At 46.4% G+C, this 14,977-nt stretch overlaps 2 protein-coding genes across 7 annotated transcripts in view; one reads left to right on the plus strand and one right to left on the minus strand.

The window, feature by feature from the left end:
• The first annotated feature begins 354 nt into the window (after positions 1–354).
• HLCS (holocarboxylase synthetase) overlaps positions 355–14,977 on the plus strand; it is a 195,908-nt gene continuing 181,285 nt past the window's right edge. For 4 of the 6 annotated variants that reach the window (XM_066370236.1, XM_066370239.1, XM_066370237.1 and 1 more), the window contains exon 1: positions 11,590–11,851. In XM_066370236.1, coding sequence (XP_066226333.1) covers positions 11,657–11,851 — 195 coding nt within the window. In that variant the 5' untranslated portion in view covers positions 11,590–11,656. Of the gene's footprint in view, positions 443–11,589; positions 11,852–14,977 lie in introns of those variants that run through there. The other 2 variants (XM_066370241.1, XM_066370240.1) reach the window with 1 other exon arrangement.
• LOC136393312 (coiled-coil domain-containing protein 126-like) lies at positions 13,353–13,957 on the minus strand. Its single transcript, XM_066365927.1, has one exon. The coding sequence runs from the start codon at positions 13,620–13,622 to the stop codon at positions 13,368–13,370; it is 255 nt and encodes an 84-aa protein (XP_066222024.1). The 5' UTR covers positions 13,623–13,957; the 3' UTR covers positions 13,353–13,367.

Here is a 14,977-nt window from a genome sequence, read left to right on the forward strand (position 1 = left end):
GAAAGAAAGAAAAAGAAAGAAAGAAAGAAAGAAAGAAAGAAAGAAAGAAAGAAAGAAAGAAAGAAAGAAAGAAAGAAAGAAAGAAAGAAAGAAAGAAAGAAAGAAAGAAAGAAAGAAAGAAAGAAAGAAAGAAAGAAAGAAAGAAAGAAAGAAAGAAAGAAAGAAAGAAAGAAAGAAAGAAAGAAAGAAAGAAAGAAAGAAAGAAAGAAAGAAAGAAAGAAAGAAAGAATTTGATGTTGTGACCCAGCAGGGGGCCCCACAGAGGCCTTTTCCGCGATCTGTTTCCCACGCCCCCACTGCCACCTGCTCAGCCTTGGCGAAGACACCCCGCCCCTTTCGGGTGCATTTCGGTGGCGGCCGCCCACTCAGTCCAGGCGCAGCTGCTGGGCTCTGAGGCAGGGCGGCCTGGAGCGTGGTCGCGGGGTCCAAGGCTCAGCCACAGGTACGTGCGGCCCCGTCGCCGATCCCGGGCTCCGTCTAGCCTTGTGAAAGGGTGAGGTGCCAGGGCCGTGGTTCTGTGGGGGGCGCAGGCACACGTGCCTGAGAAGGCTTGATTCTCCGGCTCGGGTTTCCTGCCTTTGAGCCCGATGTTTATTCCCTTTGCGGGGTTATTTGTAGGAAAGAATAGTTTAATCACGGGTTTGCTCTTCTGGCTTTGTAATTTTCTTATTCAAGATGTCTGAATGGGGGCTGGGTACAGTCATCTTTTCAGGGCTGAAATCTTAGAGAAAGCGGGCTTCATAAAGCACCTCCAATTCGGCTGCATCGTCTGTCTGCTCTCGGCTTCTCTAGCAGAGAGCTCTTTCTCCATTTAGTGCCTGACCATTTTATAAACATGGGACATACTTAGACCTGCTAATACTGAGTGGCTTCTTCTTAATTTCTCTTCCTATTCCACTAGATTTACTGTTATTATAAACTGCCTGTAGTGCTTTAGGGGCTAAGAAGTGGGGTTTGTATAAATATTTTAAAAATCAAGGTTTGACCTGCAAAACAAGGGACATCAACAGGGGGCACTGCCGCTTCGCTGGACTCCTTCCTGCAGACTCCATATTGGTGTCTCCAGGGAAACACATTCAGTGCCAAGGAGGAAGCAAAGCTCGGACTGGGATTGTTTGGGGCTGTATGTAATGCTTCGGTTCTCCGACAAGATCCTTTCCACCAGACTTCTTTGCAGACCCATAAAATTTTCAGTGGCAATGGTTTATAACAGGCATGACTTTTTGTTTTCCATAAGCAATAATTGGACTTTCCTAAGCATGGAAGTTTCAGTTACTAAGAAAATGTTCAGGATGGTGGAGGGGTAAGGGAGAATTTAGTTGTCGTGTAGCTCATCTGTCCCTTTTCGTGGAACTTTCAGCCACAAGGAGAGAAGACCTCTGTGCTGGGTGCTGCGGTAGTGCTTGTAACTTCAGGATGAGTCTGCTTTTCTGGAGTCATTTTCCTGTGTGCTTTGGGTATCACGCACTGCTAGGGCACTCTGCCCAAGGACCCTTTTAGCTTTTGACCCTTTCAGTCCCTTTACTTTTCCAGTTGTCCTTGACAGCCCTCTGCTTGTCCCTGCAGTCTTTCCTGCCCCAGATAAACTCTGTCCAGGATTACACCCAGCAACTGGTGAGGCTGCAGTTTACATACAGCTGAATGTTTCTGTCCTCTGTCCTACTCTGAGTTTTCTAATTAATGTGATAGACACCATTAAAAGCAGCAGCCCAGGACTTGACACTGACTTTGGTTTAAATCTCATTTTGTTGGGAGATGGCTTCACCTGAAGGAGTATTTCAAATGGTAGAGTCTTCATGACTGGCCAGTTAAGAAAAATTTTTAGGCAGACATGCTCTTCTGTGCTTAGAGAGGTACTGCGCTCTACTGGAAAGGAGCCCTGCTGTGTGTGGACCTAAGAGCCTGAGCTTCCTGTGCTGTTCAAAGGAGGTAATACTATCTATCCTGGAGAGTTCTTGGAAGGATGAAATTGCCTTGCCCTTCTATTCCTGTTGCCTTTGTACAAGCAGGCTGTTCCTTGATCCGAAAGTTTCCAGTCCTGCATAAAGATGTATTGGTCCACAATAGAGCACACATGAGATGGTGGTCCTGTAAAATTACAGTGGAGCTGAAATTCCTATAGCCTAGTGATGTAGCTGTCATAATGCGTACTTAGGTGTTTGTGGTGATGCTGGTGTAAGTAAACACACCTACTGTGCTGCTAGTTGTATAAAAGTATAGCCCATACAATTATGTACAGCACAGAGTAATTGAAAATAATGTTACGCCTGACCTGTTGTGGCGCAGTGGATAAAGCGTCGACCTGGAAATGCTGAGGTTGCCGGTTTGAAACCCTGGGCTTACCTGGTCAAGGCACATATGGGAGTTGATGCTTCCAGCTCCTCCCCCCTTCTCTCTCTCTGTCTCTCCTCTCTCTCTCTCTCTGTCTCTCCCTCTCCTCTCTAAAATAAATAAATAAATAAAAAAAATAACCTTTAAAAAAAAAAGAAAATAATGTTACTGGTTTATGTATTTACTATACTATACTTAAAAAATTATTCATGACTATTCAATTTTTTTTCTAAGTTCATTGACTTTAGAGAGGGAGGAAGGGAGCAGCGAGTGAGAGAGAAACATCGATTTGTTGTTCTACTTATTTATGCATTCATTGGTTGATTCTTGTATGTGTCCTGACCAGGTATTGAACCCACAACCTTGGTGTATAAGGATGACGCTCTGACTGAGGTACCTGGCCATGGCTATTATACTGTACTATTGTTTTTATCATTATTATAGTGTTCCCTTTCTATTTACCAAAAATAGTTTGCTGTAAACAGTATGCTGTTACACCTGTAGCAGCCTCACTCCCATATCTTGTGTTTACTGCATCTCTTGCTTGCATCATTTTCTCTTTTGATTTAGTCTCATGTTTTTTTTTATTCATTTTAGAGAAGAGAGAGAGAGAGAAAGAAAGGGGGGAGGAGCAGGAAGCATCAACTCCCATATATGCCTTGACCGGGCAGGCCCAGGGTTTTGAACTGGCAACCTCAGCATTCCAGGTCGACACTTTATTCACTGTGCCACCACAGGTCAGGCTCATGTTGTTTTATATAGTAATGATGTACGGGCCTGGGAGTAATGGGCTGGACCTTATAGTCATGGAGTACATTATGCATCTAGTGTGTGATGTCTGCACAACCATGAAATCACCTAGGTGCATTTCTCAGAAGATATCTCCGTCATTACTCGGGTGTACTCCTACGGTATGCTCACCCTCCACTGGCACCTTGTGGATGCTCTAATTATCAAGCTTAGGAAACAGAGGCACCTGCCCAGTCACTGAATGCATTTGTGCACGTGTGTATGTGTAGTTGGGGGTCAGGTAATACTTGAACCCAGAATGTCTGACTCCAGACTGAGGCCTCTATTGCTTCACTATGCAAACTGCAGCTCATATAGGCTCCACCCTGGGCTGCTGAGGGGTTGGGGTGGGAGTTTAGGTGTGTGCAGGTGCTAATGAGTTTATCTCCCTTTAGTTGTAAAGGCTGTAGTCAATTTCCGCATTCATTCATTTGACCTCCATAAATGGCCCTTTAAAAGTGAAACTTTACTTCAAGAAATGGGACAGGATCATTAGGAAGACAACAGTGTTCCTAGAGCAAGCAAGGCTCACCTGTTCACAGTTCACCTTCACAGAGGTGATTTAGACTTTTGAGGCTGCTGAGTGCTGTGTGTGTGTGCGTGTGCGTGTGTGTGTGTGTATGTTTAAGGTTTTTCATTGACTTGAAAGAGAGAAGAAGGGAGAGAGGGAAGCATCAACTTGTTCCACTTAGTTGTTTTCTTTCTTTCTTTTTTTACAGAGACAGAGAGAGTCAGAGAGAGGGACCAACAGACAGGAATGGAGAGAGATGAGAAGCATTAATCATCAGTTTTTTGTTGCGACACCTTAGTTGTTCATTGATTGCCTTCTCATATGTGCCTTGACTGTGGGCCTTCAGCAGACCGAGTGACCCCTTGCTCAAGCCAGCGACCTTGGGTCCAAGCTGATGAGTTTTGCTCAAACCAGATGAGCCCGTGCTCAAGCTGGTGACCTCAGGGTCTCAAACCTGGGTCCTCTGCATCCCAGTCTGATACTTTATCCACTGTGCCACCGCCAGGTCAGGCCACTTAGTTGTTTTCTTTAGTTTTTTTTTTTTTTTTTTTTTTTACAGAGACAGAGAGTGAGTCAGAGAGAGGGACAGACAGGGACAGACAGACATGAATGGAGAGATGAGAAAAATCAATCATTAGTTTTTCATTGCGCGTTGCAACACCTTAGTTGTTTATTGATTGCTTTCTCATACGTGCCTTGACCGCGGGCCTTCAGCAGACCGAGTAACCCCTTGCTGGAGCCAGCGACCTTGGGTTCAAGCTGGTGGGCTTTTGCTCAAACCAGATGAGCCCGCGCTCAAGCTGGTGACCACGAGGTCTTGAACCTGGGTCTTCTGCATCCCAGTCCGATGCTGTATCCACTGTGCCACCGCCTGGTCAGGCTTTTCCTTTAGTTTTGTATTTATTGATTGCTTCTTTAAGGTGTCATGGTGAAGGATCAAACCCACAACCTTGGTGCACTATGACGATGCTTTATCCACTGAGCAATCCAGCCAGGGCCTTCTTACTGTGTTTTCTTTTTTTTTTTCAATTAAAAACTTTATTAATTTTAGAGAAGGGAGAGAGAAAGAAAGGGGGAAGAGCAGGGAGCATCAACTCCTGTATGTCCCTTGACCAGGCAAGCCCAGGGTTTTGAACTGGCAACCTTAGCATTCCAGGTTGACACTTTATTCAATGCGACACCACAGATCTGGCTTACTGTGTTTTCTGAGCCAGATGTTTGTTCTGGTGTTCTCCAAGAAATCCCACCTGCAGCTTTTTGGGTGTGTCCACGTTCTGGACAATCCTAGCCTGTCTGATCTGGATACAGAAGGCTGTCCTCAAGGCTAGCAGTGGCACACGCTGAACCTTTTGCCACCACTCTCTCTTGGATTAAGCCTCATTTTAATTTATTATTGTTATTTAGAATATTCTTTGCTCTCAGGTGCCTAGTTTATCTAGCGAAGGGCTCTAGAGCCAGAAAGACATAAATTCAGCTCTGAGCTTCTCCACCTTGTTGTATGACTTGGAGTAAGTTACTCAGTTGTTCTAAATTCAGCTTCCTCCTGTGCAACACTGGGCCAATAGCCAGCCTGCTGTTAATAAGAGGGTCACGTGAAAGAATGTACATAGTGACTAGCAAAGTGCTTGGTGTACAGAGATTGGGAATGAATAAATAAATGGATGGGGAGACCAGGTAGATTGGAGTAATGGAAGGTCTTGAATGCCAGGCAAGCCCCCCCCTGAGTTTCCTGGTGGGCAGGGGCAGGCACTGAAAGGTTTGAGACAGGGAGTGATGGGATGAGAGCTGCACTTTGGAAAGTCGAGTGTAGACGGTGCTGAATTAAGTAGAGCAGTGGGAAGTGAGAGGCCTGCAGGGAATTAGTGAGGCAGCTACCATGTTGGTTCCAGTGACAGCAGAGAGGGGTCACGGAAAGATGAGACTGTTGAGACTGTGCAGAGGTACCATCAATGGGAATAAACAGGATTCAGTGTGGAGAGAAGTTGGTACTCTAAGAAGACGAAGTTCTAAGAAAGGAGAACGTGATGTTATTAGAGAGAAATCAGGGTAAAGAGGTAATCTGTGGGAGAAAAATGCATCTAGTTTTTTTTTAATTTGGAAATTAAATTTAATGGGATGACATTGGTCCACAGGAACACATAGGTTTCAGATAAACATCTCTATAGCATTTGAACTGTTCATTGTGTTGTGTGCCTGTCATCTAAAGTCAAATCATTTTCCAATACCATATATTTCACCCTCTTTACTCCCCTCCCCTACCCTCTCCTTTTGGTAACCACTTCACTTTTGTCTATGTCCTTGAGTCTCAGTTTTATATCCCACCTCTGTGTGAAATCATACTTAGCTTTTTCTGATTTACTTATTTTACTTAGCATAATAAGGTCCATCCATGTTGTCATAAATGGCAATATTTCATCATTTCTTAGAGCTGAGTAGTATACATATGCCACATCTTTTTTATTCAATCCTCTATTGAGGAACAGGACACTGGTGGTTTCCATGTCTTGGCCATGGTGAATAATGCTATGATGCACAGGGGGATGCATGTGTCATTGTGTACCAATGCTTTTGAGTTTTTATGGTAGAGAACCAGTAGAGGAATTTTTGGGTCATATGGTAGTTCTAGTCTTAATTTTTTGAGGAACCACCATACTGTCTTCCATAGTGGCTGTACCAGTTTACATTCCCATCAGCAGTGAATGAAGGTTCTTTTTTCCCCACAACCTCTCCAATATTTGTTATTTCCTGTCTGGTTGATAATAGCCAATCTAACAGGTGCAAGGTGGGTAACTCATTGTAGTTTTGATTTGCATTTCTCAAATAGCTATATCTGTTGGCCATTTGTATGTCTTCATGAAAGAAGTGTCTGTTCAGGTCCTCTCCCCATTTTTAAATTGGATTGTTTGTTTGTTGTTGAGCTTTGTATGTTATGTATTTTGGAAATGAACCCCTTGTTTAAGCTGTTGTTTGTGAATATCAACTCCCATTTGGTTGACTGCCTTTATGTTTTGTTGTCGGTTTCTTTTGCTATGCAGAAGCTTTTTAGTTTAATATGGTTCCAATCACTTATTTTTACCTTTACTTTCCTTGCCTTTGGGGTTAAATTCATAAAATGTTCTCTATGGCCAAGGTCCATAAGTTTAGTACCTATGTTTTCTTCTATGTAATTTATTGTTTTAGATCTTTTTTAACATTTTTAAAAAAAAATTAAGTGAGAGGCAGGGAGGCAGGCAGACAGACTCCCGCATGTGCCCCAACCAGGATCCACCTAGCAAGCCCCCTACGGGGCGATGTTCTGCTCATCTGGGGCCACTGCTCCATTGCTCAGACAACCAAGCTATTTTAGCACCCGAGGTGAGGCCATAGAGCCATCCTCAGTGTCTGGTGCCAACTTGCTCAAACCATTTGAGACATGGCTGTGGGAGGAGAAGAGAGAAAAAGAGACAGAGAGTGAGAAGGGAGAGGGGAAGGGGAATGAAGAGAAATAGATGGTCGCTTCTGTGTGCCCTGACTGGGAATTGAACCCGGGACTTCCACACGCCGGGCTGATGCTCTACTGCCGAGCCAATCGGCCAGGGCCTTGTTTCAGATCTTATATCTAGGTCTTTGATCCATTTTGAATTAATATTTGTACATGGGACAAGCTGTAGTCAAATTTCATTCTTTTGCATGTGGCTTTCCAATTTTGCCAGCACCATTTATTGAAGAGGCTTTCTTTTCTCCATTGTGTGTTTCAGGCTCCTTTGTCCAAGATGATGATTTCTAGTGAGAGAGAGAGAGAGGGGCAGATAGGGACAGACAGGAAGGGGAGATGTACAGCATCAATTCTTCATTGTAGCACCTTAGTTTTTCATTGATTGCTTTCTCATAAGTGCCTTGATGGTGGGGAAGCTACAGCTGAGCCAGTGACCTCTTGCAGAAGCCAGTGACCTTGGGCTTCAAGCTAGTGATTTTGCAGTCATGTCTATGAGCCCGTACTCAAACCAGTGACCTCAGGTTTCGAACCTGAGTCCACTGTGTCCTAGTCTGATGCTCTATGCACTGTACCACCAGGCTGTCAAAGATTATTTCTGACCACTGGACTGCTGATGGGCATGCTGAATGCTTCCCAAATTCAGACATGTCAATGTGATAGAGTTCCTTTGGGGATGCTCTGTCATATTTAATGGGGGACAGGACAGCTTCTCTGGGGGTGATACTCTTTGGTTTACTCTTTGCCTTGTCTTCAAACCATCAGTTCTATGGCATACCTCCTAATAGCAGGATGCTAGAGACTTTGAGTCTGGGAAGGCTTTCTGAGAGCCAGTCATTTTGATGGGTAACTGAGGTAGGTGGTCTTTAGCTGCTGGCTGGTGAGAGCACCATCCTTCCTACAGTGATGGACTTAAAAATGACAAAATCTCTTTTAAATTCCTAGTCTGTGGTTTTATTCTCCACAACAATTTGGAAGAGCCTTGTTAAGAATCTAAAGCAACTCAGGCACAGGGAGTAATGGAAATAGACTTTAGCAGTACTTTTCAAACTTGAATGTTCTTGTGAATCACTTGGGGATTTTGTTAGAAAGTGCAGATACTGACTCAGTGGGTCTAGAACGGGGCCTGGGATTCTGCATTTCTACCAAGCTTCTAGGTGATGCTGACACACTGCTTTGATGCCAAGGACCACTATTTGAGTAGCAAGGGACCACAGGGTGTGAATCAGGTACACAGTTTTGTCTCGTTTGCCTTTCGCATTGCTATCTAGGAGCGATAAAGCTAAGTACCATCATTTAGGTGGGACCATAAACAGAGCTTGCTGTGTGACTATTTAACTTCTTACTCCTCCTCATCTGTTTCCTTCCTGGATGTGAACGGTATCAGTGCTCCTCAGTCAAAGGGTCAGGAAGAGATGTCACTCATTTCTCAGTTCATGTTGACTCTTGGGGGTCCCCATTCTATATAAACCAGAACTGGTGTACAGTTCTGACCCCCACATTTCCCCCTGCTATCTTCTGAGACCATAAGGCATTGAAGGGCCAACCTGGAAAGTTCCCATTCTGGCCAGATGGAGTTATGGTGTCTGTGGGAAGGTGAGGTGCAAAACTCTTAAGGAACTTGGAAAATCTAGAGATGCTTGTGACCTTCAAGAGATGACCTCTCTACACCTCGCAGGGGTGGGGAGACTGGTCCTTAGAACCAAAATTCAGCAAACTCCAAGAAGGCTGTCTGAGCATTTATCCAGGAAAATATTAGGGTTTATCACTTTGCTAAGCTTTTTCATTTTCTAATTCCTGACTTGTAGCCCTATGTAATCTTGGAGGGGCCGAGTACCTCCTCAGAGGGGGGTCACTCACTTCTTTCTCCAATGACATAATTTTAGGTCTTGTTATGGTGCAGGAACCCACTTCCTAACTGCCATGATAGGATATGGCTTCAGTCTTGCTCACGGTTGTCTGTCTTCTATTTGTGGTCCACTGTTTAACTTGTTTTTGAGCCCAGTTATTTCTCCTTAGAGTCTTTCTTATGTCATCTGACCAAAAGTCTGAGGCTCTGAAAGTGGGTATTCTATACTGCCATTTTAAAGCATGTGAATAAAGGGTAATTTTTTTTTTTTTTTGTATTTTTCTGAAGCTGGAAACGGGGAGAGACAGTCAGACAGACTCCCGCATGCGCCCGACCGGGATCCACCTGGCACGCCCACCAGGGGCGATGCTCTGCCCACCAGGGGGCGATGCTCTGCCCCTCCGGGGCGTCGCTCTGCCGCGACCAGAGCCACTCTAGCGCCTGGGGCAGCGGCCAAGAAGCCATCCCCAGCGCCCGGGCCATCTTTGCTCCAATGAAGCCTTGGCTGCAGGAGGGGAAGAGAGAGACAGAGAGGAAGGAGGGGGTGGGGGTAGAGAAGCAAATGGGCGCTTCTCCTATGTGCCCTGGCCGGGAATCGAACCCGGGTCCCCCGCACGCCAGGCCGACGCTCTACCGCTGAGCCAACCGGCCAGGGCCTAAAGGGTAATTTTTAAAGCAGCATATTTAAAAAATTTGTCCTTGGATTAAGTAAGACTTGAGAGTGGTATACCTGATTGCTTTTACTGTATTACATCATCCACTTACAGCCAAGGCCAGGATAGGAAGCAACGCAGGGAAAGTCTCTGCTGTGCTCAGAGCCATTGAGGAAACTGTTCTTTACTTGTGTTTCAGTTGCTCCACTTTTGGTGACCCTGTGAATGAATGATGTCCACAGCCTCCTGTCCTCAACACTTTCTTTTTCTTTTTTTTACTTTTTAATTAATTTTTAGAGAGGTGAGAGAGAGAGAGAGAGGGAGAGAGAGAGAGAGAAGGGGGAGAGGAGCAGGAAGCATCAACTCCCATATGTGCCTTGACCAGGCAAGCCCAGGGTTTTGAACCGGCTACCTCAGCATTCTAGGTCGACGCTTTATCCACTGCGCCACCACAGGTCAGGCAAATATTTTGCCCATTAAAAAAATTTTTTTTTTTAATTTATTCATTTAGAAAGGAGAGGGAAAGAGAGAGAGGACAGAGACAGAGAGAGAAGGGAGGGAGGAGCAGGAAGCATCAACTCCCATATGTGCCTTGACCAGGCAAGCCCAAGGTTTCAAACCAGCGACCTCAGCATTTCCAGGTCGACGCTTTATCCACTACACCACCACAGGTCAGGCATTACTTTATTTTGAAATTAAATTTAATGGGGTCACATTGATAAATAAGAGTACATAGGTTTCAGGTGAACATCTCTATAGTATTTGAACTGTTGATTATGTTGTGTGCCCATCACCCAAAGTCAAATCTTTTTTTTTTTTTTTTTTGTATTTTTCTGAAGCTAGAAACGGGAGAGACAGTCAGACAGACTCCCGCATGCGCCTACCGGGATCCACCCGGCACGCCCACCAGGGGGCAATGCTCTGCCCCTCCGGGGCGTCGCTCTGTTGCACCAGAGCCACTCTAGTGCCTGGGGCAGAGGCCCAGGAGCCATCCCCAGCGCCCGCCCGGGCCATCTTTGCTCCAATGGAGCCTCGGCTGTGGGAGGGGAAGAGAGAGACAGAGAGGAAGGAGGGCGGGGGTAGGGGTGGGGGTGTGTGGGGGGGGGGTGGAGAAGCAGATGGGCGCTTCTCCTGTGTGCCCTGGCCGGGAATCGAACCGGGACTTCTGCACGCCAGGCCGACGCTCTGCCACTGAGCCAACCGGCCAGGGCCCAAATCATTTTTAATCACTGTATATTTGTCCCTCTTTACTCCCTTCCCCGCTGACATACTGCCTTTGAAAAAAATGAGGCTCCATGGGAGAAATTTTGACTATGTCAGGAATTATTATGCCTCTCTTAGAGGACAAGAACACCGAGTCATATTGATGTTTCCCTTTCTCTACTGGTTTTAGGATGCTCACAACCAAATTGGTGACTCACACGTAAAGGAACACGAGACAGCCTTTTTATTCCTGATCTGTCTTCAACTTGTTTCCTGCCCTTACTTTGAAATAAGAGTCCAAAAAGTATGTTTACAGTATTATCGCATCTTATGAATTTGCCTATATTATCTTAAAACCCTTTTTGCAAGGGTTTTAAATAAAACCCTTATTTTTCCAACTGGACTAAGTGGAGGCAGTCTGTTCTGTTATCACACTTTGATCCTTGGTATAGTGCTGGTTAATTAACAGTATACACATACACAGCGCCTTCCTCAATCAGCCTCCCACCCGCCCTGGAAGGGAGGCCGGACTCGGTCTTAAACAGGCTAGGCTGTCCACGGGGTGCCCCTGGTGCTCAACCTATTTACCCCATCCCCAAGGTCTCCCACTTCCCTCCTTCACAACAGACCCGCCTCTAGCGGCCTCTTCTTTCGCCTTCCCCGCCCGGCATCCCCACACGCCCCTCTGGCACCCCTGGCTTTCTCCTCCATCATAGTCCCCGCCCCGCGTGGCTCTCCGCGCGGCTCCGCCTCTTCCGGCCAGCGGGAGGGCGTGGCACGGCCGGGGGAGGGGCGGCGGAGCCGGTGAGTGCGAGCGTCTGGACCCGCGCCCGCCGTGCCGGCCGGCCATGCTCATCACGCTGTGCTACCTGTACTTGTGGGCGCGCTGGGGGCGCGGGCCGGCCGCCCTCGTGCGCACCACGGTGCAGCGGCTACGCGCCTCCCGCTGCTCCTTCACCTTCTGCGGCGCGGCCGCGCGGCCCCGGGACGCCCGCGTGTGCCTGAACCACAGCGGCCGCCTCTTCTGTGTCAGCGAGAGCCAGGTGGGCGGGCATAGGCGGGGGTGGGGTGGGGCGGGACCTGGGGGGGCGGGGCGGCCCCGCGTGGGTCTCGGCCTGTCGACTCCCCGGAAGCTGGAATCGCCCGCCTAGAGGCCCTCGCCGGCCCTGGGCTGTGCGTGCCTACTGGGGCCGGGATAAGGGCACCTGGTCGCATCTCTGCGGCGCGCGGGGCGAGTGTGTGGCAGCAGGGCTCTTGGCATTCCAAAGTAGGCGTGTACCTGTGCGACCGTGCGATGGCCCTTAGCACGGAATCCGAGAGCACTGCCCAGTTAGTCTCTGACACCCTCTCTTCCACTGTGGGCTGGCGTTTGGTTGAACCCGAGTTCAGAGAAAGACAGCAGATCTTAAACTTAATGTCATATCTGCGAGGTGACAAAAACTTCCTGTCCTCCCCTCTTGTCAGCTGCGTCATGTTCTAGCCAGGGCCCCCCACCTATTGTCTTCGCATGTTTTATTTCGGTTTGCACAGCCTCTGTGTTTTGGCCCAGTACTTACCTTAGCCTGGTGGCTACGACTTCATCCGGCTCTGTTCTCTGTAAAAGGAACAACGGTTCTTTACATTCAGCTTTTGGAAATGGATTCACAGTGCGGGTTCTGACCACATTTCCATCTGAAGTCACTGACATTGTATTCATTAACTTTTTAAAAATGTTTATTAATTTTAAAGAGAGGCCTGACCTGCGGTGGCACAGTGGGTAGAGGCATCGACCTGGAACACTGAGGTCGTGGGTTTGAAACCCCGGGCTTCCCTGGTCAAGGCACATATGGGAGTTGATGCTTTCTGCTCCTCCCTCCCTTCTCTCTCTGTCTCTCTCTCCTCTCTCTAAAATGAATAAATAAAATCTAAAAAAAAAAAAAAAAAAATTTAAAGAGAGAGGACAGGAAAGAGAGAGAGAGGGAGGAACATTGATCTGTTCCTGTATGTGCCCTGACCAGGAATTGAACCAGCAGCTCTGAGCTTCAGGATGATATTCTTTTTTTTTTTTGGGGGGGGATGGAAGAACTTTTTATTACAAGAATCATAACACATTTTGATTCTTTAAATACACATTTGTACAACTTAAAAAAAAAACACTGCCACCCAGCTTAGTGTATCCCAAGGTTCTCTTTACCATGCCACAGTCGCAGAGCTCCAGGGAAAAGCAACCTGGTCTCATCTCTCCAGGCAGAGGAGAACAGAAGCTCCATCTCCACACATGCTGCAGATGGCTTTTCCAGTCTACCTGAAACATTACCAGCTAGAAGCAGCGGTCACTGGGACTTGGACATGAGCTGCAAAGTATAGAATGGTGACAACAATTCCAGTGCCATGCGGACTTTTCCTGGATGTGGACTTTTCCTGGACTCCTGCTCCCTGTGACAGCTCCTAACAGACTGAACTGTGGTTGGGTTGCATTTTTCAGGGATTTGGCATGGTGATGGGGCCAACTTGGACTTGGTGAACATGTTAAGGACACTACTCTTTTATGGATTCTTGCTGTATTGGCCAAGAGTTTGCTTAAAGGCTTTTAATCACATATCCTGCCATCGAAGCGCCATTCTCCAAATCCACTGTGTTCTTATTTTCCTCTGCTAGAGCTTTAACATATCTCTTGCTTAAATCTAGTATTTGTTCACGTAACTTGACGCTGCTTTGATGTCTGGGTTGTAGAAAAGTATAGTGCAGTAACATCAATCCCCAAATGAGTCCAAATACAAGCAACAGTAAACTCAATTTCTGGGACATATTTTTTCTTGAGATTGTAAAAATCATCTTTCATGAAGCAAACAGACCGCAGAAAAGTTCTAGCTAAAGGCAAGCCAACAAACAAGCAAGACTTTTGAAGGGAAAAGAAAAAATCTCCTCCTCCTCCTCTACTAATATGGTATATTCTTCATCTTCAGCAAGGTTGCCTCCAATTCTGAATTAACTCTGTAAAACTTGTCTATGGGCTTCTCGTCACCGCCACCGCCACCAGCGGTCTCCTGGGTGGTGCAGCGAAAGCCGAGTAGAGGGCGTTGGCTGCGCCCCGCGCCGGCGAAGCAGCCTCCAGGTGGGGATGGAGAAGGACGCGACTGGGGATCAGGCTCGAGGTTGCCTCCAGCTTGTGCAGACTACTCTTCTCGTCCCTGGCACTCCGCTTCTGCTCCGCCTCCCAGCCCGGCCGGGCCCTTCCCCCCTCAGGATGATATTCTAACCAACCTAGCTATCTGACCAGGGCAATTAAAAAAAAATTACTGTTTTTTAAAGGTAAAGGAAGGGAGAAAGACAGGAAGAGAAACATAGATTTGTTGTTCCACTCATTCATGATGTTATTGGTTGATTCTTGTATGTGCCCTGACCTGGGATAGAACTCACAAAATCGTTACTCCCTTGCATGTCGGGAGGGTGCTCTAAACAACTGAGCCACCTGGTCAGGGCCTTTCATCAATATTTGCTTTTCATTGGTTTCTTGCTCTTTTCTTCTGGAAAGCTGGCTCATTTTTAGTATTAAAATGAAATGTTTTATGTGTGTAAAACCTTAACACCTGAGTGGGAATTAAAATCTTATCTCAGGTTTGGATATTTTGGTTAGGTGATGTTTAGGCGCAGTATTATACTGTGCTGCTAGCAAATCAAAAATACCTTTCCTTGCTACTGTGCTGTGACATATAGAAGGTAAGTATGTCTCACATCTATTGAGGACAGTGCACACCAACTGGATGCAAGGGGCTGAAGTTCATACATTATGTGCATTGGATGCCTGAGTGCAGGAGGAGTTAATTCTCTCAGGGAACCCTGATACAGAAAGATGACAAAGTGAGGAAGAATGGAGGCATGGATTTTTCTGTTGTACTGGTTTCCAAACTGGATCATTTACTTTAAAAAATAAACTTTAAGGTTTAGAGTGGAAATTTTGAACATTTAAAAATATTGAGGGTAAATGTCTGTAATTTGCTTAGAAAATGGTTTTACTCTTGAACATCTCCATGACTTGATTGGTCTTCTGCTAACTTTAGTAACTATAACTAATGCTTTTCAGCCCTTGCCCACTGTTCCAGCCCAACCCACCTTGGGCTTTCAGGAGATTCTGTTACTTGCTGTGCTCCCAGCTTTTTGTAGAACTAACTTTACCCCGAGCTTTGCTC

The sequence above is a fragment of the Saccopteryx leptura genome, chromosome 2 (genome assembly GCF_036850995.1).
Source record: "Saccopteryx leptura isolate mSacLep1 chromosome 2, mSacLep1_pri_phased_curated, whole genome shotgun sequence".
Lineage (NCBI taxonomy): Eukaryota > Metazoa > Chordata > Mammalia > Chiroptera > Emballonuridae > Saccopteryx > Saccopteryx leptura.